The sequence below is a fragment of the Haliotis cracherodii genome, unplaced genomic scaffold (genome assembly GCF_022045235.1).
Source record: "Haliotis cracherodii isolate W230 unplaced genomic scaffold, xgHalCrac1.p SCAF_6, whole genome shotgun sequence".
NCBI lineage: Eukaryota > Metazoa > Mollusca > Gastropoda > Lepetellida > Haliotidae > Haliotis > Haliotis cracherodii.
In genome coordinates, this window is record NW_027266319.1 from 47,998,675 (window position 1) to 48,025,318 (window position 26,644).

General features: G+C 41.5%; 1 protein-coding gene across 4 annotated transcripts in view; it reads left to right on the forward strand.

The window, feature by feature from the left end:
- Positions 1 to 14,163, forward strand: part of LOC139444968 (neuroglian-like) — a 64,108-nt gene extending 49,945 nt beyond the window's left edge. For 2 of the 4 annotated variants that reach the window (XM_071226001.1, XM_071226000.1), the window contains exons 16-22: positions 57 to 255; positions 2,648 to 2,770; positions 4,115 to 4,288; positions 4,630 to 4,755; positions 5,949 to 6,119; positions 11,479 to 11,805; positions 12,036 to 14,163. In XM_071226001.1, the coding sequence (XP_071082102.1) occupies positions 57 to 255; positions 2,648 to 2,770; positions 4,115 to 4,288; positions 4,630 to 4,755; positions 5,949 to 6,119; positions 11,479 to 11,805; positions 12,036 to 12,442 (1,527 nt within the window). In that variant the 3' untranslated portion in view covers positions 12,443 to 14,163. The remainder of the gene's footprint in view (positions 1 to 56; positions 256 to 2,647; positions 2,771 to 4,114; positions 4,289 to 4,629; positions 4,756 to 5,948; positions 6,120 to 11,478; positions 11,806 to 12,035) is intronic. The other 2 variants (XM_071226002.1, XM_071226003.1) reach the window with 2 other exon arrangements.
- The last annotated feature ends 12,481 nt before the right edge of the window (positions 14,164 to 26,644 follow it).

The window sequence follows — 26,644 nt, forward strand, 5'->3', positions numbered from 1 at the left end:
TTAACTAGTTCGAGGTTAAACTGGTTCCATACATTATCTTCATGGCTCTCCTGCAGATCCGATACTGGAAATCAGGGGACCCAGACAACGTGTTTGAAACGCTTATTCCACTCGAATCCACGGAAATATCTGGAACTCAAACAGTAGTCCGGAATTTGCCGATGTACTCCGATCTTCAGGCTGACGTCACGGTCGTCAACACACATTTCAAAAGCATAGGGAGTAACGTCGTGAACTTCAGCACTCCAGAAGGAGGTATGTTAGAACAATATATTCATCTTCATCAAGATGAAACCGTCATGTTTAATTTACCTGCCATCATCATTCATTGTCACACGCCACTTATAGTGACGTCGACCCCTGATGATCCAGGTTAGAATAGATCTTCAGGAACTCAATCCTGCCGTAAGAGGCAACTAACGGGACCGGGTGGTCAGGCTTGCTGACTTGGTTGATGCATGCCATCGTATCCCTGGATTGTCTAGTCGAGACTTGATTATTTACAGACCGCCGTCATAAGCTGGGATATTGCCGAGTGCAGCGTTAAACAAAAAACACAGGAATCGCATGAGTGACATCAGCTATCTATCTTGTTCTAAGGCTTTCATGGACATGTTTGTGAAAATATATACTGAACAACATAAATTCCTGTGACATTGAAAAAGATTTAATGCAAAGTTATGTTTTTTACCAAATCTGAAACAATTTCGGTTTGCAACAGATAAAAAACTCCTGTAAGTGTTCAAATGGTTTAATTTGCCACACTGACTTCCGAAAATGCGTGATTTCATAAAAAAATGTCACCTCTGGTGCGATGCGAGCAACACATCTTCGTCTCATGGAATGGACCAGGCGTCGCACAAAGTCCTGTGGGATATCTGTCCATATCTGCTGGAGCATGTTTCGAAGTTCCTGGAGTGTCTGTGGAACACATGGTTGACGTCGAAGGCGCCGATCCATCTCATCCCACATGTGCTCGATTGGTGAGAGATCAGGGGAGCGAGCCGGCCAGGGGATGATATTCACGTTGTTTTGTTGAAGGGAATCCTGAACAAGTCGAGCAATGTGAGGCCGGGCGTTGTCATGTTGAAAGGTAATGCCTGGGTAATGACGACGCAAAAACGGTAGAACAGGGTCGATGATCTCGTCGCGGTAGCGCTGTCCATTGAAATTTCCCTCTACCACTATCAAACGGGTCCTCTGTCTTGCTGTAATCCCACCCTATACCATAACGCTGCCGCTCCAGAACCGATCTTCTTCCATGACACAATGATTGACCTAACGTTCACCTCAACGTCGGTACACTCGAATCCGTCCATCGCTGTGGCTGAGGTGAAAACGAGACTCGTCAGTGAATAGAACTTGTCCCCATTGCATGGCCGTCCAGCGTAGACGTGCTTGACTGTGGTTTCCTGTCAAAATGGGACGTTTAGCGGGTCTTCTGGCGACAATCCCTGCACATCTGAGACAACGACGTATGGTTTGTGAAGATATTCGTCGAAGGCCAGGGATGCCTCTTGCAGTCACTGTTGCTGGCTGGAATCGATGTCGTAGGTGTGTTGTTCGATGATGACAGCCAGATACAAGCTACAGAAGGTGCCAGCTGTTCTTATAACATGATGACAGCCAGATACAAGCTACTGAAGGTGCCAGCTGTTCTTATAACATGACATCTACATACGAGCTGCAGGTATTTGCTAATTCCTTTCTCCTCTTCTCCGGCTCTTTGAACAATGGTGTGTGTTTGAAATAACAGTACTGGGGGGGGGGCACGGTTGACCCAGTCGTCTTAGGCGCCGCGATTCGCTGTACAGAGTTGCGTTCCTTGGGCACGCCAGAAACCTATGATTTTGGGTTCGAATTCCGGTTCGCCTCAATTATATTTCTAGGTTTGTCAGCACCATACCCGTGCTCGTGGGTTTCACCGAAGTGGTAAACGTCTGAGACCTGCATCACTTCGGTCTTTTTTCCCACATTAAGCTGACACGCCGTGATATACTGTTAAAAGCGGCGTTAAACCCAACTCACTCACTTACTCACTCTTGTCGATTATTGGCTACGCGTGACTGCCACTCCGAGGATGGTCTCTGACTGCATTCGTCTGTTGCCAACGTTGCAATAAACACCAAATGGTGTTTCTGTGGACGTTAAGTTGTCTTGCAACATCACGTTGGCTCGATCCTGCTTCAAGCATACCAATGACTCGCAGACACTCATTTTCGTACAGGCGTGGCATTTCGTAATGTTGAATAATTGCGAAATTTTGTTGTTTTTCTGAGTGGTTGTTGTCAGCACGATGCTAAACAATGCTTATGGAATCCCGTTAACGCACATGTTTTCATACCCATTCGTGGGTAGTGAAATGTATGGGGCTTGCATAAAAGTCAACTTTTGCATGGAATGCATGCTTTTCTGTAGCAGTTGCGTTTTTGTGACTTGATTCCATACATGTACTACAAAATTGAAAAACAATCTTTACTTGTTTGAAAAATACACAAAATATATTGGTGTCACAGGAACTTTTGTTGTTGAGTATACATGGTAGTTAACGTTGGCTACACTGATAGATAGGAAAGAGACGTGTGGGACACCGGGTGTATTTAAACTAAGAAGGTTTATCTGACCGACTCCTGTTCCCCGTTGACAGTGCCGGACCCCCCACAGTACATCAACGTACTGCACCGCGGGGCCATCCATTTCCTGGTAGACTGGGGGCGGCCGGAGAACACCAATGGGATTCTGACTGGCTACAAAGTCGGCTACAGACTAAGTAAGTGCTTACACTGACATAAAGTTTCCGGTGATTGTTTTGTGTCGTTGACGTTCACCACTCTCAGGATATGCATTTATGTACGACTTATCATGGACCTTATATAGAACACCTATATTGATACTTTTGAAATATACATGGACCTTTTTCTCTCTATCAAATATAACTTAATAAAGGACGGAGAAGGATAATGACCATCTAGAAATGTCAAATGTAATATTGATGGAAAACATTGGTATGACGGTTATCAAATATGTTTAAATAGCTCTTTTATTATCATCTTCCCGGAGCAAGGGAATTATCTGACTGTTAGAGTCCAGTTTCCACCCTTGCCGAACTAGTCTGCAATTATGGAGTTATATATTGGCTGGACTAACGAGTCTATGCATAGTGCAATTAAAATTGCGTAACGAAACGACATTCAATTCATGAACAACATAGGGACTTCCGTAAAGATTTCGGTCGAATGCAGAATTTGCACAATCTCAATGAAATCAAATCTTAGTTCTTGGTATCGCTCAACAAAACTAAAATCTGATTTTAATGAGATAAACAGATATTTTCAAGATCTTTTCATGTTTTTTAATCAAGGTTCTCAAGTAATTTGATGTACTTTGCGAGATAAGACCCATTTTCTGACAATTAAGATCTTGATTATCGATCAGATTGTCTTGACTGGGCGCCGCCATTTTGTTTGATTCAAATGCAAGTGATATGAGAGGTCGAATCTGATTGGTCAATAGGAGGGACATAGAAGGGACATAACTCGTAATCGCCACTGGTGGCGCTTCGATCGAGCCACAAAATTGCAGCCTCGTTCGACAAGGGTGGAAACTTGACTTTTATAGTCAGTTAACTCCCTTGCCTCGGGAAGATGTTTTCTTATTTCCATGTGTAAGTGTGGGAGTCCTGACATACAAAAATACGTACGTTTGGCTAAAAGGTGAGAAGGGACAATGGCTTGTTCACATTATCATATTAGTAAAGCGTTTCTTGAAAAAAACTTAAAGTCATTCTTTTCGATAATGTTTTATCCTTACCGATCGATACATTGAAAGTTGTTATAAGTCCAAAAATGCAAGTGTTGAAATGAACAACATGATTCTGATTCTTATTTATATAAAGACATTTGATAATATTCATAACGATTTTAAAGGATTTTCTCATTCCTTGAATCAGAGACCGTGAAATAGTATCTACTCTTTGGTCTCTGCTTGAATTATGCAGATCCTGTTTGTGAAAACGTCCCTTAAAGTACCTTGTCCTTTGCTTAATCACTGATCTCATTTACAGACATTTATAAGAATTAGTGGCCATGCAATGACAGTGTTGTGTTTGCCACAGTGAACAGTACTCACACAGGAGATATGATGGTCCTGCCGGAGACCACACGGCGACGCTCCTTCATCAAGGATCTCCAGCCCAACACGGAGTACCGCGTGTATGTCTGGGCACTGACGATGAAGGGTCCTGGTGACCCAATCTACATGGATGCGAAAACAGCCCAGAAGAACACAGGTATAGTGTGGTGTTCTGTCCAATGTCTTAAGTTGGCACGAACAACGTTCAGTGACAGTTTTACATGCAGTGTTTCATCCTCAGTTCGGTTTATGTGTGTGTCCTGTGATATTTAATTATTTTCCTTCACAATTTGATTTGTTGTATTTATGGTATGGTCGAGTACATAAAACGTGTACTAAGTAGAAAATTAGTATATTGAACAGCCTCGTTGTGACAGCGCCGTCTGTTGGTTAAGAACTACCGGATGTTGTATTGTGTCTGTCTCATAGTGTAGACTTCTGTTGTGCGTGTAATGTATCTATAAACACGTTTCAGTTGTTATAATACATGGATTTCAGCTATAACAAAGCCACAGATTTTGGATATAGAGCCAAAAGACAGAGCTGTTGAAATTACATGGGTTCTCAAGAACAGCTCTAACACAAGAGCCGCCGCTTATTACCTCCTGCAACACAAACTGTTGGGTAGGTGATACATAATGGTACAAACTGTTGGGTAGGTGATACATACATGGTACAAACTGTTGGATAGGTGATACATTGGTGGCACAAACTGTTGGGTAGGTGATACATACATGGTACAAACTGTTGGATAGGTGATACATTGGTGGCACAAACTGTTGGGTAGGTGATACATACAAGGACCAAACTGTTGAGTAGGATATATATATATATATATATATATACACATATATAATACACACTGATAGGTACATGGTACAAACTGTTGGGCAGGTGATGCATGGTACAAACTGTTTGATGGGTGATACATACATGGAACAAACTGTTGGGTAGGTGATACACACATGGCGATAACTCTTGAGTAGGTTATACATACATGATACAAACTGTTTGGTAGGTGATACATACATGGTACAAACTGTTTGGTAGGTGATACATACATGGTACAAATTGATGGGTAGTTGATGCAAACATGGTACAAACTGTTTGGTAGGTGATACATACATGATACAAACTGTTGGGTAGGTGATACATACATGGTACAAACTGTTGGGTAGGCGATACAAACATGGTACAAACTGTTGGGTAGGTGATACATACATGGTACAAACTGTTGGGTAGGCGATACAAACATGGTACAAACTGTTGGGTAGGTGATACATACATGGTACAAAATGTAGTTTAGGTGATACATACATGGTACAAACTGTAGTGTAGGTGATACACATATGGTACAAACTGTAGTTTAGGTGATGCATACATGGTACAAACTGTAGTGTAGGTGATACATACATGATGCAAACTGTTGGGTAGGTGATACATACATGGTACATACTGTTGGGTAGGTGATACATACACGTTACAAACTGTTGGGTAGGTTATACATGCATTGTACAAACTGTTGGGTAGGTGATACAAGCATGGTACAAACTGCTGGGTAGGTGATACATTCATGGTACAAACTGTAGTACAGGTGATGCATACATAGTACAAACTGTTGAGTAGGTGATACATACATGGTACAAACTGTTGGGAAGGTGATACATACATGGTACAAACTTGTGTAGGATTTTGAGAAGGCAATACATGCAAGTTTTAAGTTGGGGCAATTCAATTAACGGAAACATGAATGTCTATGTACTTACATCATGGTTGTGTGGTCGTGCAATGCATGTGGTATACCCGTGTATCACCAGGGACCGATGTCTGGACACGCGGGGCGAAGGTAGAGGGCAACCGGTTCTCCCAAAGCGTGTATGGTCTTCATCCTCAGTCCACCTATCAGGTGCGGGTCGTGGCACTGGACAGTGGGCAGCGGGCGGTCAGTGACACAGAGCTGTTCAACACGGCCGAGAGAGAACGTGAGGGTACTCGTCAGATGGTCTCCTCACTCACCTGACTGCTGCCATCACTACCATCACTACTATTAACACCATTGCAAATACTGCAACAGCTACTACTATCACTACGACCATGACTACGACCATGACTACTACTACTACTACTACTACTACTACTACTACTACTACTACTACTACTACTATTACTACTACTACTGCTACTGCTACTGCTACTACTACTACTAATATAATTACTACTCTTAATACAACTACTGCTACTACTATTGCTACTACTACTGCCACTACTACTTACATCACTGCAACTACTGCCATTACTATTGGTGCTACTACCATTAGTAATATGACCTTCACTACTTCTTAACCATCACTATTCCTACCATGCCTTGTTCTGCTTACGATACACTTCTCCAATTCAGGGGTCTCAGCTACAACTCCAAATGACATAGTTTATGACAATGTTGTGAGAAGGCCATTTTCTACTATTCTTGAATTAAATTGGCATGCAGTCATTTGTGCATGATCTGTGCATGGTGTTGCTCACCCCTATTCCTGTATATGTTTTTTTATGCGTAGTCATTATTATGTGATCATAAGCAATTTCTCAACTATGTCCAATATCTCAAATATGCCAAATATCTTAATCATGTCAAATATCTCATCCATGTCCAATATCTCAACTATGTCAAATATCTCAACCATGTCCAATATCTCAGCCATGTCCAATATCTCAACTATGTTTCTAGCTCATCCATGTCGAATATCTCAACTATGTCCAATATCTCAACTATGTGAAATATCTCAACTATGTCCAACATCTCAACTATGTCCAATCTCTCAACTATGTCCAACATCTCAACAATGACCAGTATCTCAACTATGTCCAATATCTCAACTATGTCCAATATCTCAACTATGTCCAATCTCTCAACTATGTCCAACATCTCAACTATGTCCAATCTCTCAACTATGTCCAACATCTCAACTATGACCAGTATCTCAACTATGTCCAATATCTCAACTATGTCCAATATCTCAACTATGTCAAATATCTCAACCATGTCCAATATCTCAGCCATGTCCAATATCTCAACTATGTTTCTAGCTCATCCATGTCGAATATCTCAACTATGTCCAATATCTCAACTATGATCAATATCTCAACTATGTCCAATCTCTCAACTATGTCCAACATCTCAACTATGTCCAATCTCTCAACTATGTCCAATATCTCAACTATGACCAGTATCTCAACTATGTCCAATATCTCAACTATGTCCAATATCTCAACTATGTCCAATCTCTCAACTATGTCCAACATCTCAACTATGTCCAATCTCTCAACTATGTCCAACATCTCAACTATGACCAGTATCTCAACTATGTCCAATATTTCAACTATGTCCAATATCTCAACTCTGTCCTAGTATCTCAACAATGTACAATATCTCAACCATGTCTAATATCTCAACTATGTCCAATATCTTAACTATATACAATATCTCAACTATGACCAATATCTCAACTATGTCCAATATCTCAACTATGAACAATATCTCAACTATGTCCAGTATCTCGACTATGACCAATATCTCAACTATTTCCAATATCTCAACTGTGTCTAATATTTCACTATGTCCAATATCTCAACTATGAACAATATCTCAACTATGTCCAGTATCTCGACTATGTCCAATATCTCAACTATGTCCAATATCTCAACTTTGTCCAATATCTCAACTATGTCCAATATCTCAACCATGTCCAATATCTCAACTATGTTTAATATCTCAACTATGTCCAATATCTCAAATATGTCCAACATCTAAACTATGTCCAACATCTCAACTATATCCAATATCTCAACTATGTCCAATACCTCAACTATGCCCAATATCTCGCCTATGACCATTATCTCAACTATGTCCAATATCTCCACTTCGACCAATATCTCAACTATGTCCAAGTACTCTGTCCTAGTATCTCAACTATATCCAATATCCCAACTATGTCCAATATCTTAACTGTATACAATATCTAAACTATGTCCCAGTATCCTAACTCTGTCCTAGTATCCCAACTATGTCCCAGTATCCTAACTCTGTCCTAGTATCTCAACTATGTACAATATCTCAACTATGTCCAATATCTCAAATATGTCCAACATCTAAACTATGTCCAACATCTCAACTATATCCAATATCTCAACTATGTCCAATACCTCAACTATGCCCAATATCTCGCCTATGACCATTATCTCAACTATGTCCAATATCTCCACTTCGACCAATATCTCAACTATGTCCAAGTACTCTGTCCTAGTATCTCAACTATATCCAATATCCCAACTATGTCCAATATCTTAACTGTATACAATATCTAAACTCTGTCCTAGTATCCCAACTATGTCCCAGTATCCTAACTCTGTCCTAGTATCTCAACTATGTACAATATCTCAACTATGTCCAATATCTCATTTATGTACAATATCTCAACTATGTGAAATATCTCAACTATGTACAATATCTCAACCATGTCCAATATCTCAACTATGTGAAATATCTCAACTATGTCCAATATCTCAACTATATCCAACATCTCAACTATATCCAACATCTCAACTATATCCAATATCTCAACTATGTCCAATATCTCGACTATGTCCATTATTCCAACTACGACCAATATCTCAACTATGTCCAATATTTCATATATATCCAATATCTCAACTATGTCCAACATCTCAACTATGTCCAATCTCTCAACTATGTCCAACATCTCAACTATGACCAGTATCTCACCTATGTCCAATATTTCAACTATGTCCAATATCTCAACTCTGTCCTAGTATCTCAACAATGTACAATATCTCAACCATGTCTAATATCTCAACTATGTCCAATATCTTAACTATATACAATATCTCAACTATGACCAATATCTCAACTATGTCCAATATCTCAACTATGAACAATATCTCAACTATGTCCAGTATCTCGACTATGACCAATATCTCAACTATTTCCAATATCTCAACGTGTCTAATATTTCACTATGTCCAATATCTCAACTATGAACAATATCTCAACTATGTCCAGTATCTCGACTATGTCCAATATCTCAACTATGTCCAATATCTCAACTTTGTCCAATATCTCAACTATATCCAATATCTCAACTATGTCCAATACCTCAACTATGCCCAATATCTCGCCTATGACCATTATCTCAACTATGTCCAATATCTCCACTTCGACCAATATCTCAACTATGTCCAAGTACTCTGTCCTAGTATCTCAACTATATCCAATATCCCAACTATGTCCAATATCTTAACTGTATACAATATCTAAACTATGTCCCAGTATCCTAACTCTGTCCTAGTATCCCAACTATGTCCCAGTATCCTAACTCTGTCCTAGTATCTCATTTATGTACAATATCTCAACTATGTCCAATATCTCATTTATGTACAATATCTCAACTATGTGAAATATCTCAACTATGTACAATATCTCAACCATGTCCAATATCTCAACTATGTGAAATATCTCAACTATGTCCAATATCTCAACTATATCCAACATCTCAACTATATCCAACATCTCAACTATATCCAATATCTCAACTATGTCCAATATCTCGACTATGTCCAATATTCCAACTACGACCAATATCTCAACTATGTCCAATATTTCATATATATCCAATATCTCAACTATGTCCAACATCTCAACTATGTCCAATCTCTCAACTATGTCCAACATCTCAACTATGACCAGTATCTCAACTATGTCCAATATCTCAACTATGTCCAATATCTCAACTATGTCAAATATCTCAACCATGTCCAATATCTCGGCTATGACCAATATCTCAACTATGACCAATATCTCAACTATTTCCCAGTATTTTAACTCTGTCCTAGTATCTCAACTATTGAGTTCGGAAGACTTGTGAGGGATGGACTTTCCAGTCACTCCAGGTACTTTCTGCACATAACAACACTAGCCAGCCAGTGGAGAACCTTAGACTCTTGCTCTCCTAACATTTAAGACTGATACAGAGAAACCACAATAAACAAGAATCATTTATACCATAGACCCGTGAAGATTCGGTAGAATAGGTCTTTAGCAACCTATGCTTGACGTAAGAGGCGATTATGCTTGTCTAACGGGATCAAGTGGTCAGGTTGTGGTTGATGCATGTCATCGTATCCCAATTGTGTAGATCGATGCTCATGATGTCAATCACTGGATTGTCTGGTCCAGACTCGAATATTTACAGTTAGCCGTGATTTAGCTGGGATATTGCTTAGTGCTGCGTCAAACAACATGCAAACATTAATACTGCAATGAAGTTGAACGCTGCCCTTTATTGGTAGTAACTGTATATTATAGTTCCGAGCCGAGAACCACTGGAAATAATTCCATCTATAGCCGTGTCTTTATGAGGGTAATATATACAGGGTATTATATGAGTGTTCATGTCATACTATGTTTACGACACGAGTGTCTAAATTCCGGTAATCCCCGAGCGAGAGCGAAAATATAGTGCCATAAACATAGTATGACATGAAGACGAATATAGTGTTCTATTTATTACCGAAGACGATGTCTACATACAGAGACTAATTTTAGTGTTTTATAAGGACAGCAAGTAGCAACAGCAGCGGAACCACAATTTGTTGAATGACGTCAACAATCTTCAGCTATGATGTCGTTTCTAGTATGACGTCATTCCGACCTCACGTCTCAATAAGATTCGAATGACGTCAACAATGCCGTCCTGATAACGGAAACAATACACTGTTGTCTTGTGACGTGATATAACCCTAGGGCACATATAATTTTTATGAACCCCGATATGTTTGCCCTCGTAGGTAATAAATGATTAACAACTCACAGGATTAGAAATTACCGAATGGATAACAATTGTATGTGCACAAGTGAATATATCACTTCTGGTGTGTATCATTTCCGTCATCCGGATGGCCTTGTTGACGTCATTTGAATGTTATTGTGACGTAAGGTCGGAATGATGTCATAGCTGACGATTGTTGAGGTCATTCGACAAATTATGGTGCTCTAGGAAAGCGGTGGTGATCAGTACATTTTTCTAACGGGCAGCTCAAAAGGATTAAAAAATAATGGGTAAAAAAGAAATGATTACACTAACGTGTACCATACTGATTTTACGAACCTCGCGTTAGAATTCAAATATTACCCTCGCGCTGGCTCGGGACATACAAGAATTCAGATACTCGTTCCATAAAATCAGCATAAAACACACGCTCGTATAATAATCTACATATAGCAGCGCGCACATTCGTTGTTACTTCTAACCCTGTCACCCTTTCCCCCCACAGATGAATATGACTATGAAACAGACTACGGTTCAGGAAACGGAACAGGTGATGATGAAGACATGGCCACCCAAGACACTGTTACCCGCAACATCGTCTTCGTCACAGAATCAACACAACGGAAGACGCCCATGCAGTCCACGACGCCTATGCAAGGGCTGTCTACAGAAAGAGCTCAAACAACAGACAAAGAATACACGACTACAATGATGTATGCAAGTGAAACAGGGTCGCCTTCTACGTCATCTGTGTCAACTACGAAGGTGGTGGACATTGATATCGGAAGCAAAGATTCAACAGAGCCGGGGATCGTCTTACCTGACGTAACAGGTGAGGTGCAGGGTAAAACATCAGAAGGTGGGCTTAAGGTTATGCAAAATGGCACAGCGAAAGTAGGCTGGGGGTAAGGGCGACAAAACTATTGGGGGTCCGGAGTATGTTACATAAAATGTGTGTGTGTGTGTGTGTGTGTGTGTGTGTGTGTGTGTGTGTGTGTGTGTGTGTGTGTGTGTGTGTGTGTGTCCCTAACCGACAGTGTTACATTATTCTTGTCTTTTCAGATGTTTCAGAAAGTGGGGATATAATCTACACTGTGGTTAGGAACGAGGCACCCTTGGATCTCATATGTAGAATGAAGGGGTACCGGTCCCGCGTGAAATGGTACAAGGACGACGTCTCCGTGCTGCGGTCATCCGACAACATCATCATGGTTGACCACCATAGGCTGACCGACGCTCGTCTCATCATCCTGAAGCCAAGGGTGGGTGATGCGGGGATGTACAAGTGTGTCGTCCAGAGGAACAACCCCAGCAAGGGTCAGTTCTTTCAGGTGACCTTGAAAAAGGACGCGAAGGAGGAGAAATCGTGTGCAGTTTCGGGCAATGACGCGAGTAGAATTCAATGGAATATCATCGTGTGTGTCTTATGTCTCGTCTTCCGATCTCTGACTCTGTTTGTCTCAAGCTGATGAAGCATCCTCGGCAATCTAGGACAGTTTTTATAATAGCTTGTGAGGTATGAGGTCAACTTGGCAGCAACATTTGTCATCCATGAATTATTAGATGCGTGTGAAGAAACCTGCTATTATGACAGAATCATGGAAAACAGCGTTACCAGTGCCGACGTTGTAGTGTGGCAATACTGACTTCTACTTGGGCACTGAAGGTCTACGTCTGTAACATCTGGTGGCAGAGCACCCTCTGCACACTCTCCACTGCGTTCACAAGCGTCGTTCCTGACATAACGGATCGTGCAATTATGTTTCCATTATTATTTCATCTGTGTGTTTTGACCCCCACTGCAAGATCACATATATACAAAGCTTTCCTATACCCTGCGTGTTTTTGACATCTCTGCATCTGCGAAGCTTATTATAAAGCATCCTATCTTTGTACAACGAATATATGCACCACGGTATCAGGAGCTAGCACTGCAGTCATGTTCACTCCGATAAGACCGAAAAGCCAAACATGGGTTGAAACTATATGAATTGTAATGTGATAAACCTACTTATTGTTCTTGTGTAGAGCACATTGCGTATATTACGAACGCGTTCGATATATCCAGTTGAGTATATCATTGTCAACTTTAATTCCTCTTAGATTGAATCAGATGTCACAGATGTAGACACGTATGATTGTTGATCATGATTACAACTAGAATCGTCACAGTTGGTGGTGTTTGCAACTGTTCAACATACAGGTGGGTTGTTCTTGTACTCTGAACAAGTGGTCTCTTATTTATTGATATGCACATTGAACGTGTCCGAGTTTGAAAGCAGTGTAAATATGCTATGAACCTTTAATAATCATTTAAGGAAAGTTTAATGTCTATGCTTTTGTATACTCTAGTGCAGCAGCCGCCCCTTGTGATGTCTGTGACTTCTATGTAAGTACATTCCCTGTCAGCAGGCTTGGTCCACGGGGCATCTACCCGTCTTCGATCTGTGCATACCCGACAATATATCATAAAACGTTTTCATCCCTAGATGCGACTAAACCCCTGCCGGCGTCAATCTCATGCTCTCATCCTGTCCGCAGGAATGCAGTGCCGCACGGGTCGCATAACGACCACTCATATGTCTATTTACCATACAACTGTGTGCTGGCTACAGTATCATCCAACTCAATTTAGATGGGTTTTTTAGATGTGCTATCTTTCCTTTTTTTCTTAAACATTTATTTAGATGTCGACTCATGCACGTTTCTGGTGTTCCTATCCTACCTGGAACTGAATCACAGATTGTAAAACACCGCGTGTCTCCTTGTCAACCAAGCAATGACTGGGTACCCGGTAGGATGAGAAACTACCCTTCAAGAGACATTACTAGCTAATTATTATTGACTTGCCCTGAAGGAACGAGAGTTGGTAGGTCCCCCAGATTCTACATACGGTGTATTCTGACATGCGTCATTAATATCAAACTTGTAAATTCGAAGATCCGGGTTCGATTACCCACATGGGTACAATGGAGCCCATTTCCGGTCTGATATTGCGGTAAAATCATACTCACTCTCTCACTCACTCACTCTAAATTGATCACGAGAATTAGTACACGAACGAGCCGACCAACCTTTGTCTGATAGTTCGGTGTTTGTCATTAGTGTTACACACGTATACATCACATCTTAATTCCTCAGCCCGGTCTATTTATATTGTACACAACTGCCATGTCCATGCTGTAAATAAACGCTCTCTGTGTTCATGTACGTGTTCGCTTGAATGGTTACCGTTGGGTTCTCTGTGGTGAAGAAGATATACTTAACTTCACTGGTGAGTGATAGTTAATATACGTGTTTATTGGCTGCTTGGAATATTTGCCCAATCGACAATGTTGTCTGGCTATTCTGTGAGTGAATAATCATTCTAAGTGGCGGTCAGCGAAATAATCCTTGGATCAGGCAAACCAGTGGTTGATAGTTTGAGCATCTATCCAGGCTAGGTGTTTACATGGCAGATAACAGCCAACCTTTCTTGGCTGCCATCCAACCCAACTCGGTAGCCATAGTGCCCCCTTGTGGCCTCTCTATGGGGTACCGGGCACTGACCCCAAACATCTACAGAGATGAGCTGTACAGCTAAAACCACGGAAGACCAGTAATTGACTATTACATCATACAGTGGTTTATCGCTGGTTAAAGAATGGAAAGGTGAAACGTTAACATTGCCCATTCAGAAGGCTCAGTACATTCAGTGTCACACAACATATATCTTCGTGTCAATGAACTATACTCTGCCAAAAAGACACGCAAAAGTAGTATAAAAGATATCTGACAGTGTTGCTGACAGCCAAACAAAGTTAAAACCAAAAATGAATTGGTCATTTCTGTATGGATTGCATGATTTTTCGATGTAGCACCAAACACGACTGTGAAACCGTTATCAGACACACCATTCGTGACCAACTCGTGTTATTCCGGGACAAGCCGAATAGCGACTCGTGCCCCTCTCGTGGCCATTTTTGCGACCGGGTTCCGTCTTAACGCAAACGGGCATACCTAAAACAATTGTCAACTCGTTGCGTAATGGTTCATACATTTTCCCCATATAATATATATATTTCAGATGCAATTTAAAGCACATCGGGACGTGCGGAATTATACAGTATGATTGAACACATTTAATTGTGTCTTTGGTATATTTTTAGATGCAAGACATATGTAAAATCAAAAATTATTTCTGAGGGATTCTTAGAAGATCTTGAAATCATACGCGCATTCTGATTGGTTTGTCGTATTTTCGCACATAACATGCATCGATAGGGGGACGAGTCTTCTTGCAGGTTACGAAAAGGGGCGAGTGGTGACGAATGCAGACACACGGGACCTTCCCAGATCCGGCCGGCCACGTATCTCTACTAGAACACAGGGCGGATCATACCGCTACGTCACTAACGTGAAAGAACCACCACGCCAACCTCAACAACTACGGCAATACCAGGATTGCGGAGGATATAAGCTCAGACAGAGGAACCGCGCTGAAGGTATTCGCGCTAGACAAACACTTGGAGCTGTCATTTTGACTGACCTGCATCGTCGGCTGCGACGTCAATGGTATGAAGGTCACAGAGTATGGCTACAACTGCGATGGAGACAAGTTTGGTTAAGTGACGAGTCACGTTTTATGCTTCGCCCTGCGGATGGTAGACGTCGTGTTTATAGGCGTCGCGGGGAACGTTATGTACGAAACTGCGCACAGGAAGTGGACAGATTTGGTGGTGGTAGTGTGATGATGTGGGCAGCCATGATCGTCAGGCTGAATTAACAGGATTTATTCACATAATCCGCCTAACGTGAAACTGCAACTACAAGACACTGTAGATTTCGAGGACGGAAATAAATGTTGGAACTGATGAAGTTGGCGGTTTTTATGGCACGCAGAATGTACAACACAGTTCGGCACGATATAGACTGACAATAGTTTGATCCTGCAGTTCGGCATGATATACACTGACAATTGCGTGATTCCGCAGTTCGACATGATATATACTGACAATCGTGTGATCCTGCAGTTCGACATGATATAGACTGTCAATCGTGTGATCCTGCATTTCGACATGATATGGACTGACAATCGTGTGATCCTGCAGTTTCGACATGATAAAGACTGACAATCGTGTGATCCTGCAGTTCGACATGATATATACTGACAATCGTGTGATCCTGCATTTCGACATGATATATACTGACAATCGTGTGATCCTGCAGTTCGGCATGATATATACTGACAATCGTGTGATCCTGCAGTTCGACATGATATATACTGACAATCGTGTGATCCTGCATTTCGACATGATATGGACTGACAATCGTGTGATCCTGCAGTTCGACATGATAAGACCAGACCCGATTATTTACAGACCGTCGTCATATAGCTGGAATAGGTAAGGTGAGGTGAAATTGGGTTTAACGTCGCGTCCAAGATTATTGCACTTGTATAGCAACGTTCATGCACGTGTGTTTGTGTGTGTGGCTGCTTGTACTAGTCCGGAATGATGCCGATTTATAGTGCTAGCTCACTGAGATACCATGCCGCAGTTTAACATGAATACACCACTCAGACACAGTGTACTGACTCCGAGCCGACCAGTCCTTGTTTTAGCCCCTTAATGCCGAGGGCCAGACAGGGTAACAACAAGTACGATCTTTTAACGTCTTTTGGTATGACGCGGCCGGAGATCTAACCCCGGACCTTCCGCTCTCCGGGCGGACGCTCTACCTCTAGACCACAGTGTGGCGTTAAACAACAAACAAACAAAACATGTTTAGAATCTTCTTGAGAGAACTAATCAACACAGCAACGTTTTCAACTGCAGTCCCGCCGGCAAAATCATTAATCTGGACGAAGCATGGGTTGCTGAAGACCTATTGTCTACCCGGAGTCTTCGCGGGTTGGAAGATTCTAAACACAGACATCTTACAGTGACACTGTACGGCATACAATAACAATGTACTGTTTACTATTGTCATGATGCCTACAAATATCAGTGTTTTCACAGCTTGCTTTTATCTGGTGACATCGAACTCAACCCCCGTCCATACAGTAAATCTAGCGAGAGGGATGAGTTTATAAGTATAAAGGAAGATATTTTACGAGAGCTCCGGTCAGTGAAGAGTGACCTGTCTCGGGACATCAGGGATATTAAGTCTGATACAAGGAAGATGACTGAAGTTGTAAGAGAAATAAAGTCGGATATCGAGGACGTTAGGAATCCGCATCACTTACTTCGTTTGGATCTTGATGCAACTACAGACAGGCTTGACAATGGAGATTTCGGCAAAGGGCAGTCCGGCTTGCAGGGAATTACCAAGGATATTGAAGATCTACAAAACAATATTGAACACTGATACTTGGCGTTCTAAATAATCACTCAGAGCAACAGTTCTCAGTGGACGATATATCAGAAGCACATAGGTTGGACTCTCCCACGCACCCTGGAAAAAGACCCCGGCCGATAATTATCCGATTTCACCCCACCAACAGTAAAATTAGATCTCTCCAGTGCCGCGATAAACTGAAGTTATGGAATATCAAGTGACCTCCGACAGAGAAATAAAGGGGATACTTCAGGAATGGACGGCTTGTTGTTGGTCGTGAGATTCATGGTGGCAGGAGGCAGGAAACTCCCTCTCAACAAGCACCAGATACGCAGCAAACATTACAACCAGCACCAGATACGCAAGCTGATAACGGTAAATAGGGGCGTGGCCGAGCCCGATTAAAAAGCCAATCAGAAAACTGAACAATAAGTTGTCTGTTTTGGAACATTGCTGGTTTTCTTAACAAATACAATGACTTTAGCCTTGTCAGTTTCATTAAACAATTCAGTTTAGTTACTCTGTCAGAAACATGGGTGAATGATTTTGATTTTACCCAATGTTTTCAGGGCTATAACTGCGTAACTATTAATGCTGCAAAAACGTCAGTTAAAGGAAGACTCTCTGGGGGTCTTGTTGTCTTGATTAGGAACCCTTATTTGATAATTTTGAAAATTTGTGATAATGTTATTTTTACAGTGTTTGACAAAATGCTTTTTGATTTGGATAAAGATGTAGAGATAGCATCTGTGTATGTGCATCCGAGTGATTCAACTTGGTATGATGGAAAACCGTGTAAATGCAGAATCTCTATATTGTTTGAATATTTAGTATCCTTTTTGCAAGATTTTGATGACAAGTATGTTATGATATGAGGAGATCTAAATACCCGAACCGGTGAGAGCCATGACAGTGTTGAAGATAGCATTGCCCATATGTTAGGACTTGATGGCATCGATGTGTTATTCGACAAAGTGGACACGGAGAGATATTCATGTGATATAGTGGTTAATCATTCAAGAAAAGTGCCACTTGAGTGGTGTTCTGCGCTCACCCTGTTTATAATGAATGCTTGCTGTGGAGCTGATGCGTGTACCGGTGACTTTACTTTTATTAATCAGTTTGGTAAAAGTGTTGTTGATTATGTGATATGTTCACCAATATTGTTTACGGTTTGTGTGGATTTTCATATCATATCTAGGGCAGACTCTGATAGTTTACTTTGAAAATACTTTGAAAGAGTATCTAAAAGCAAGAAACTTATTTTCAGCTGTTGTTCGAGACAAAAAAATCGTACTTGAATAAATAGATCCCAGTAGTAGTAAATCTTTCTGGTTTACGCTTAAGAGTTTTTCAGGCTCTTCACGTTCGGCGCGACCGTGTATTCCATTGCAGGGATGGTATTCTTATTTTCGAAATATGTATATTATTTAGGTAAGGCTAATATGAACGATGTCAATGTTGACCTCGGGGATATTACAAGAGATTTTGATGCATTTACTGCCGACATTTTGGATTCACCAATTACTCAAGAGGAGGGGGGCAGCTACTTAGACAATCTTAAAACTTCAAAATCTCCCGGTTATGATAAAATTATCTCTGATTTTTTAAGCATTCAAGTGATATTTTATCACCTTTTCATACTGTTTTATTAAATGGACTTTTTGAGGGTTGAGTTTTCCCAGAGTCAGGGTCGATAGGACTGATAGTCCCATTACGTAAGAAGGGAGATCTTAACTCTACATCTAATTATAGAGGTATAAGAATTTTGAGCATCTTCAGTAAAATTTATATTACAGTTGTGAATACTAGATTAAGATTTTGGTGTGATGCGTTTGAAAAAGTTTCGGAATCGCAAGCTGGTTTCCGGCAGGGTTATTCAGTTATGGATAATGTTTTCATATTACATGTACAGTCTGTTGCTGGTCGTCTCTTGGGGAAAAAGAAAGGCAAATTGTATGTTTTATTTGTTGATTTTGCTAAGGCTCCGATTTAGTTAATCGTTCTAAATTATGGTCAGTCCTACAACACAAGGGAGTTTCGCCAAAGATGTTGGGTTGTGTTAAGTCCATTTATGAAAGTGTTAAATCGTGGGTTAAATTCAATGCTTTACTTTCAGATATGTTTGATTGTAACGTGGACGTTCGTCAGGGATATGTCTTAAGCCCCTTGTTATTTTCATTGTTTATCAATGATCTTGTTGGTGAAGCAGAAAAATCATGCTATCCTGGCATCCAGTTGCATTCAGACTTGACTAATTTATTATTACTATTGTTTGCGGATGACGTTGTTCTTTTATCAGACACTATTGGAGGTTTACAAAAACGAATTAACGTGTTACAACAGTATTGTCATCAATATGACCTAAACGTAGATCTAGAAAAACAACAACCTAAAGTTGTGTTTTTTAAGAACGGTGGTATCCTATAGGCGTGAGAAATGGTATTTTGAGGGCAAGCGCATTGAATGTCTTTCATCGTACAAGTATTTGGTGTAATAGTTTCTAGTCAGTTAACCTGGAATATGCACTTTACAAATTCCTCGTTGCAATCTAGAAAGGCATAATTTGGTATGTTAAAATATCTGTCGAAACTTAGACCTTTGTCGTGTGATGTTTTCTTCAAAGTTTTAGATAGTAAAGTGATGTCAATTTTATCGTATGGTGCCGAAATATGGGGACTAGAACTTGACTCAGATTGCAAGCTTAGCAGAGTTATTGAAGACGTTCATGTCCAGGCATGCAAATATTTTCTGGGTGTGAAGTCGTCAACTCCAAATCATGTTGTACGTGGTGAATGTGAAAGATGCCCTGTATATATTTATGCCTACAAGTGGTGTATAAAATATTGGTATAAATTACTATCCATGCCAGACTCGCGACTACCAAAGAAATGCTATAATATGATATTGTTAGATATGAGTCATGGTAAAAGCAATTGGGCTTCAAAGTTAAGAAATGTATTATTTAAAATGGGATTTGGCTATGTTTGGGATAATCAAAGCATTACAGTATTCAATCATTTTTATCAGAATTTATGATAAGAACAAAATGTATTTATCAGCAAGACTGACATGCATCCTTGTCACATGGTGCAAAAACATTCAATTACTGTAAGTATAAACCTACAGTGTGTCAAGAGTATTATATTAAGTATATTTCTATCAATACGTTTCGTGTAGCTTTAGCAAAGTTTAGATGTAGCCCTCACCAAATAAAAACTGAGACTAGGAGATATGCAAATGTCCCAAGAAATGAAAGGTTTTGCAACTTTTGTAAAAAAAAAGGTTTCGTTGAGGATGAGTATCATTTCTTGTTTGTGTGCACGGTGTATGCCGAATTGCGTGAACAATACATTCCAATGAACTAATATGAATTTCCTACATTACATAAATTAAATGTCTTGATGTCAAGTGATAAATCTAATATCATAAGAAATTTGGCTATGTGTATTTATAAGTCTATGCAATTAAGGACAAAACTGCTGATGTAAATTTCAATTACAATAATGGCTGCTGTACAATTGCTGTGACATGGACCGATGGCCTACGTGACCTTGCTGAATAAACATAATAATAACATAGTCATTTTGATTAGAGAGGCATATAATATAAAACTATTTACTAAAGCTCCACATAAGCTAAACTGTACATTGCAAAACAAATGAACACATTCGCCCTGAATTTAAGCAAATAAAAGCTACCAAGACTAAAAAGTAAATAAAATAAGGAAAGGTAATATATCTGAATAATCTCTCTTATGCTAACTAAAGTCGCTAAATGAAAACATTGATATAGGCAAGAGAACCAGTTTAGTAATAATGTTCTGTTCTCTTTGTGCGTTGTCAACTTGCAATATTGTGACATGAAGAGACGGGGTCCACCTTCTGTACAGTTTGACGCTATTTCAGTGTTCTCATTCCATGGTCTTTTGATAACAGTTTTCTGAAAAGTCTATGGGAGTAATTGAACAAAAAGTACATGCACTTGTTTTGTTTTAATAGACCAAAACGTTCATAACATGTCATATTTGTTCTACGTTATCCCAAAATGCCCGATATGTTATATGTTCAGTGTTAGTTTTAGTTGTGTAAGATGTAAAACTGGGAGTGAATGGAACCAGTGTTGTTTTAACATGCCTTTGTTGAATAAACATTTAGGGGAAGTTATTTTATTCTGAATTTAATATGTTCGCAATTTGAACAAGAACATGATATTTTGTTGCCACAGTGTCCCCCCCCCCCCCCCCCCCCCCCCCCCCCCCACCGTAATATTGCTTGAATATTGCTAAATGCGGCGTAAATCCCCACTCATTCACTCGTGTTGGTCTACTACACTTGTCCAGTTTTCGCTATACGTGTCGATCCTTATCAAAGAAAAGACAGCAGAACCAACAGGATTTGTACCTTATGAGCTAACACCAATTAGTATGCCTCAAAGTGAGATTGACCGATCAGAGAGCAGAACTACTGACCCCACATGAGCCCGTATACCGTCAGTAAAAAGCCAAGATGGTTGATACTGACCTTATATGAGACCGTATACCGTCAGTAACAGCCATCTTGGATATTTCAAAAAGGATAACAATAATTCGTTATTTGACACTGTTTTGTGTTTAACTGTCATTAATTGTGATGTGCAAGGACATAGGCCGCCGGACTCCACTGGACCACGGGTTGCACGTAGACCGCCGGTATCCACTGGACCATGGGTTGCACGTAGACCGCTGGTCTCCACTTGACCATTGGTTGCACGTAGGCCGCTGGTCTCTACTGGACCACGGGTTGCACGTAGGCCGCTGGTCTCTACTGGACCACGGGTTGCACGTAGGCCGCTGGTCTCTACTGGACCACGGGTTGCACGTAGGCCGCTGGTCTCTACTGGACCACGGGTTGCACGTAGACCGCTGGTCTCCACTGGACCACGGGTTGCACGTAGGCCGCTGGTCTCCACTGGACCACGGGTTGCACCAGCCCACCTATCACCAGGGTGGGGGACAACAACGTCAGATCGGATTGTGAATCAGGAATCACAGATGTTTTAGTTTGAATCTTCACCCGCAGACAAATTTGAAGCAGGCTATTCCTTTACGGAGTGGATTGAAGAGATTTTTATCTGGTGGAGCCAAAGTTATTGAAGAACCAGCACCCAAGATGATGGAATGTGCCATTTTTGGTGGACCATCGTTTTCATCGTACAAGCATCACATTCAGACGTTACCTAGCACTGCGAGCACACGAGTCTACAACAGCGTTCATAAATTAAAGGGGTTGGTCGGGTAGCCTAGTGTTTAAAGCATTCGCTCATCGCGCCAAAGACCCGGGTTCGATTCCCGACATGGGTACAATGTGTGAAGCCCATTTCTAGTGTCCCCCGTCGCGATGTTGCTGGAATATTGCTAAAAGCGGCGTAAAACCATACTCACTCATAAATTAAAGAGCGATTAGACGTTGCCTCAGATTAAGAAGCGCACGTACAAGACACTCGATTCTCCTGTTCCAGAACTTCCATCTATTGATGAGGATTACTACAAGCTGGTAATCACTCATCACCAAGTTGACTGTACCCACGACTAGGTTCGAGGATATGGATTCTGAATATAGACATAGATGAAGAGTGGATCATACGTCAGTTGATTCGTGGCAGGAGTGCGCCATGCGATACCTCCTCTTCGTGATACTTATAATGGAATGCCAGGAGATAAGAGGCACATAACGACCGACCACTGGATTTCAAAGTTGTGAGAAGCGGGTTCAAATTCAATCTCCAACAGCATTTGTATCCCTGCCAGAAGCTCGATCTCGATTTATCCGTAAATAACACTTATGCAATGGCACGGCTTGTTGGAAATCAACGTCTACCGCCGTGGGTATGCTGCAAAGAGGAATGGTGCAAAGCTCAGTTGCCAGATATTTTAATGTTCACCAAGACACAATATCACTCATGACTTGCCACGGGCCAATCATATTCGGATGGTGCATCTAGGGAATCGATACCAAACTGCCACATTAACAGTTCGGATAATTCATGGGTTGAGACCAATTAGTAGCAGAACGTACGGTTCTGTCGGTTGAGGGAGTACGTCCAGCGATTCGCCCGATTTTGCTTCCACATCACCGCCAGGCACGCCAAGCTTGGTGAAGACACCATCTGAGGTTCAGAAGGAAAGACTGGGACGTCCAGCGATTCGCCCGATTTTGCTTCCACATCACCGCCAGGCACGCCAAGCTTGGTGAAGGCACCATCTGAGGTTCAGAAGGCAAAACTGGCGTCCAGCGATTCGCCCGATTTTGCTTCCACATCACCGCCAGGCACGCCAAGCTTGGTGAAGGCACCATCTGAGGTTCAGAAGGAAAGACTGGGACGTCCAGCGATTCGCCCGATTTTGCTTCCACATCACCGCCAGGCACGCCAAGCTTGGTGAAGGCACCATCTGAGGTTCAGAAGGCAAAACTGGCGTCCAGCGATTCGCCCGATTTTGCTTCCACATCACCGCCAGGCACGCCAAGCTTGGTGAAGGCACCATCTGAGGTTCAGAAGGAAAGACTGGGACGTCCAGCGATTCGCCCGATTTTGCTTCCACATCACCGCCAGGCACGCCAAGCTTGGTGAAGGCACCATCTGAGGTTCAGAAGGAAAGACTGGGACGTCCAGCGATTCGCCCGATTTTGCTTCCACATCACCGCCAGGCACGCCAAGCTTGGTGAAGGCACCATCTGAGGTTCAGAAGGCAAAACTGGCGTCCAGCGATTCGCCCGATTTTGCTTCCACATCACCGCCAGGCACGCCAAGCTTGGTGAAGGCACCATCTGAGGTTCAGAAGGAAAGACTGGGACGTCCAGCGATTCGCCCGATTTTGCTTCCACATCACCGTCAGGCACGCCAAGCTTGGTGTAGGCACCATCTGAGGTTCAGAAGGCAAAACTGGGACAGTATTCTGCAGACATGTGAGTCCAAGTTTCATCTAGACAGCTCTGATGGTCGTGCATTGGTCTACAGGCGTCCGGGAGGTCGTCTTAGCAACGTTTGCGTTACTCAACGTCTTCAGTTTTCGGGAGGAAGTGTAATGGTATAGAGTGGCATAACAACTCATCATTGTAAATAGCAATTTGAATGGCGTACACTCTTGGAACGACATCGTTCGAGATCATGTTCAACACTTGTGCAAATGCAGGGACTTCACGTCACGTTGCAGCAGGATAATGTCCGACCACACTTTGCAGGAGACTTTTTACAAATACATAACGGGGAGTGGTTTAGTTTAACTATGATTTGAATATGTTTATCGCGTCGTGTCTGCATTCTTTATGTTGAGAGAAAACCTGAAATGCCGTAGTCAGCATTCAACACTTTTATGAAAGCCACGAGCACCGGATGGGATCCTGCCACTGTTGAAGGAGACAAATCTGCACATATAATAAAGCCATATTGAGTTGTCCCTTCGAACAAGGCTAGCCTGATCACCCTTGAACACACTTTGGCTTTGTTGCCTTAAAGTAAACTCAAACTATACACATGCGCAAAAGTTAAGCGCAGCCATATTCATAGTCTCTTGATTTCACGTGTGGGAATCAGAAATACGAAATATGATGATGTATGATTGAATTAGGCTTCCGTAGTTTAAGGAACCCAAATTTGCCCAGATACCACAAGGAAAGCGTGCTTTATGTGTTGCTGCAGTTCCCCTACCCTATAAATAGTGAAATTCAAGTTTCAGACACGTGGTTGCATTTTGCTCCTGTGTGAGATTCACCTTCCAATAGAGGTTGAAAATCAGCCATGGTGAGGAGAAAGTTAAAGAATGCTGAAAGATGGCAAGTGATAGGCATCAAAAATGCTGGCATGTCATGCAGGGCCATTGCCAGACAAATGGGTCTTCATCACAGTGTTATCACTCGTTTGATTGTCAAACAAGGTCAAACCAATGATGTCAATGACAGGCATAGGTCTGGTAGGCCAAGAAAGACCTCTAACAGAGAGGATAGACATCCGTTTGCCACTTCAACAGATTTAAGACTGCAGTGGATTACCCATCAGAGACTCTCGACGATGACCGTAAGGCGTCGCCTCAGAGTGACTGGTTATAACGCCAAAAGACCAGTTAAACGTCCTCAACTGACTGAGAGGCACATGCGGAATCGTCTGATATGGTGTCGTGCCCGTAGTTGATGGAACTTGGCCAACTGGAGAAGGATCCATTGGTCTGACGAGTGTCGAATGCTGCTACGAACTGTTAGATGGTCGAATATGTGTTTGGAGGCAACGTAATACTCGTTTTGCACCAAGGAACATCCAGAAGACCTTAGCATGTGGCGGGGGGTCTGTCATGATATGGGGTTGTGTTTCCTTCGGCTGCAAACTTCCGCTGGTGACAATTCGTTGAAACCTGAATGGCCAACAATACCAAGATGCCGTTCTTCGTCCAGTGGTAGTCCCTCATTTTGGCAACCATCCTCTTCACACAAGACCTGTTTAAATAGACGACAATGCTAGACCATACAGATCTCGGGCTGTTTTGGCTTATTTGCGTCAAGAAGCTATTGCCACTCTTCCTTGGCCGGCTTGTAGTCCGGATCTTAATCCGATTGAGCAGCTCTGGGAAATTCTTGCCCGGAATATTAGACATCTCGCTGCACTTGAAGCTACACTTCATGAAGAATGGATCCGTTTGCCTCAGAGAAGCATTCAACGACTTGTAATGAGTATGAGGCGTAGGGTTGAAGCTGTGGTCAATGTCCGTGGATCATACACACGTTACTGACGTTTCTGTCTTGCAATAGACTCTACACTCCCTAGGGTGTCTATGTGACACCTGATATGGTCTGCTGATATCATGACAGTTACATGACAAAAAAGTTTTTCAATGTTTTCTAATCCTTCAATTTCTGGTCTTCGGTAAAATTCCTTTCGGCTCATATTCTTTTGGAACACAAGATAAACTTGCTTTGGGACAACTTTTGCATCACATGAGGTTTAGATATACGGCTTATAACAATCGCACATCTCGTTATAATAGTCATCATTAAATGCCATAAGTAACAGCTCACAAATATGGTGGGTGGCGCTTAACTTTTGTGTATGTGTAAATTTTCAGGTGGCTTCAGCTTTTTCCTTGAACATGGTTGTTATCGCAAGCAAAGATTTCTTACTCTTCCTCGAACATAGAAACGCGTATTTAGTGGTACCAAATTTTGTTCAAATTTTCAATTAGAATTAACTTACTTCAATGCAATGTACATATTTGCGGTTTAAAACTTCCAATCAATACAAACAATGTTAGCCGAGGGTGTCGTAAACGCCATATTTTAGCGAGTTCAATACACATTTTGTATTCCTAATCTACCAAACAGCAAAGA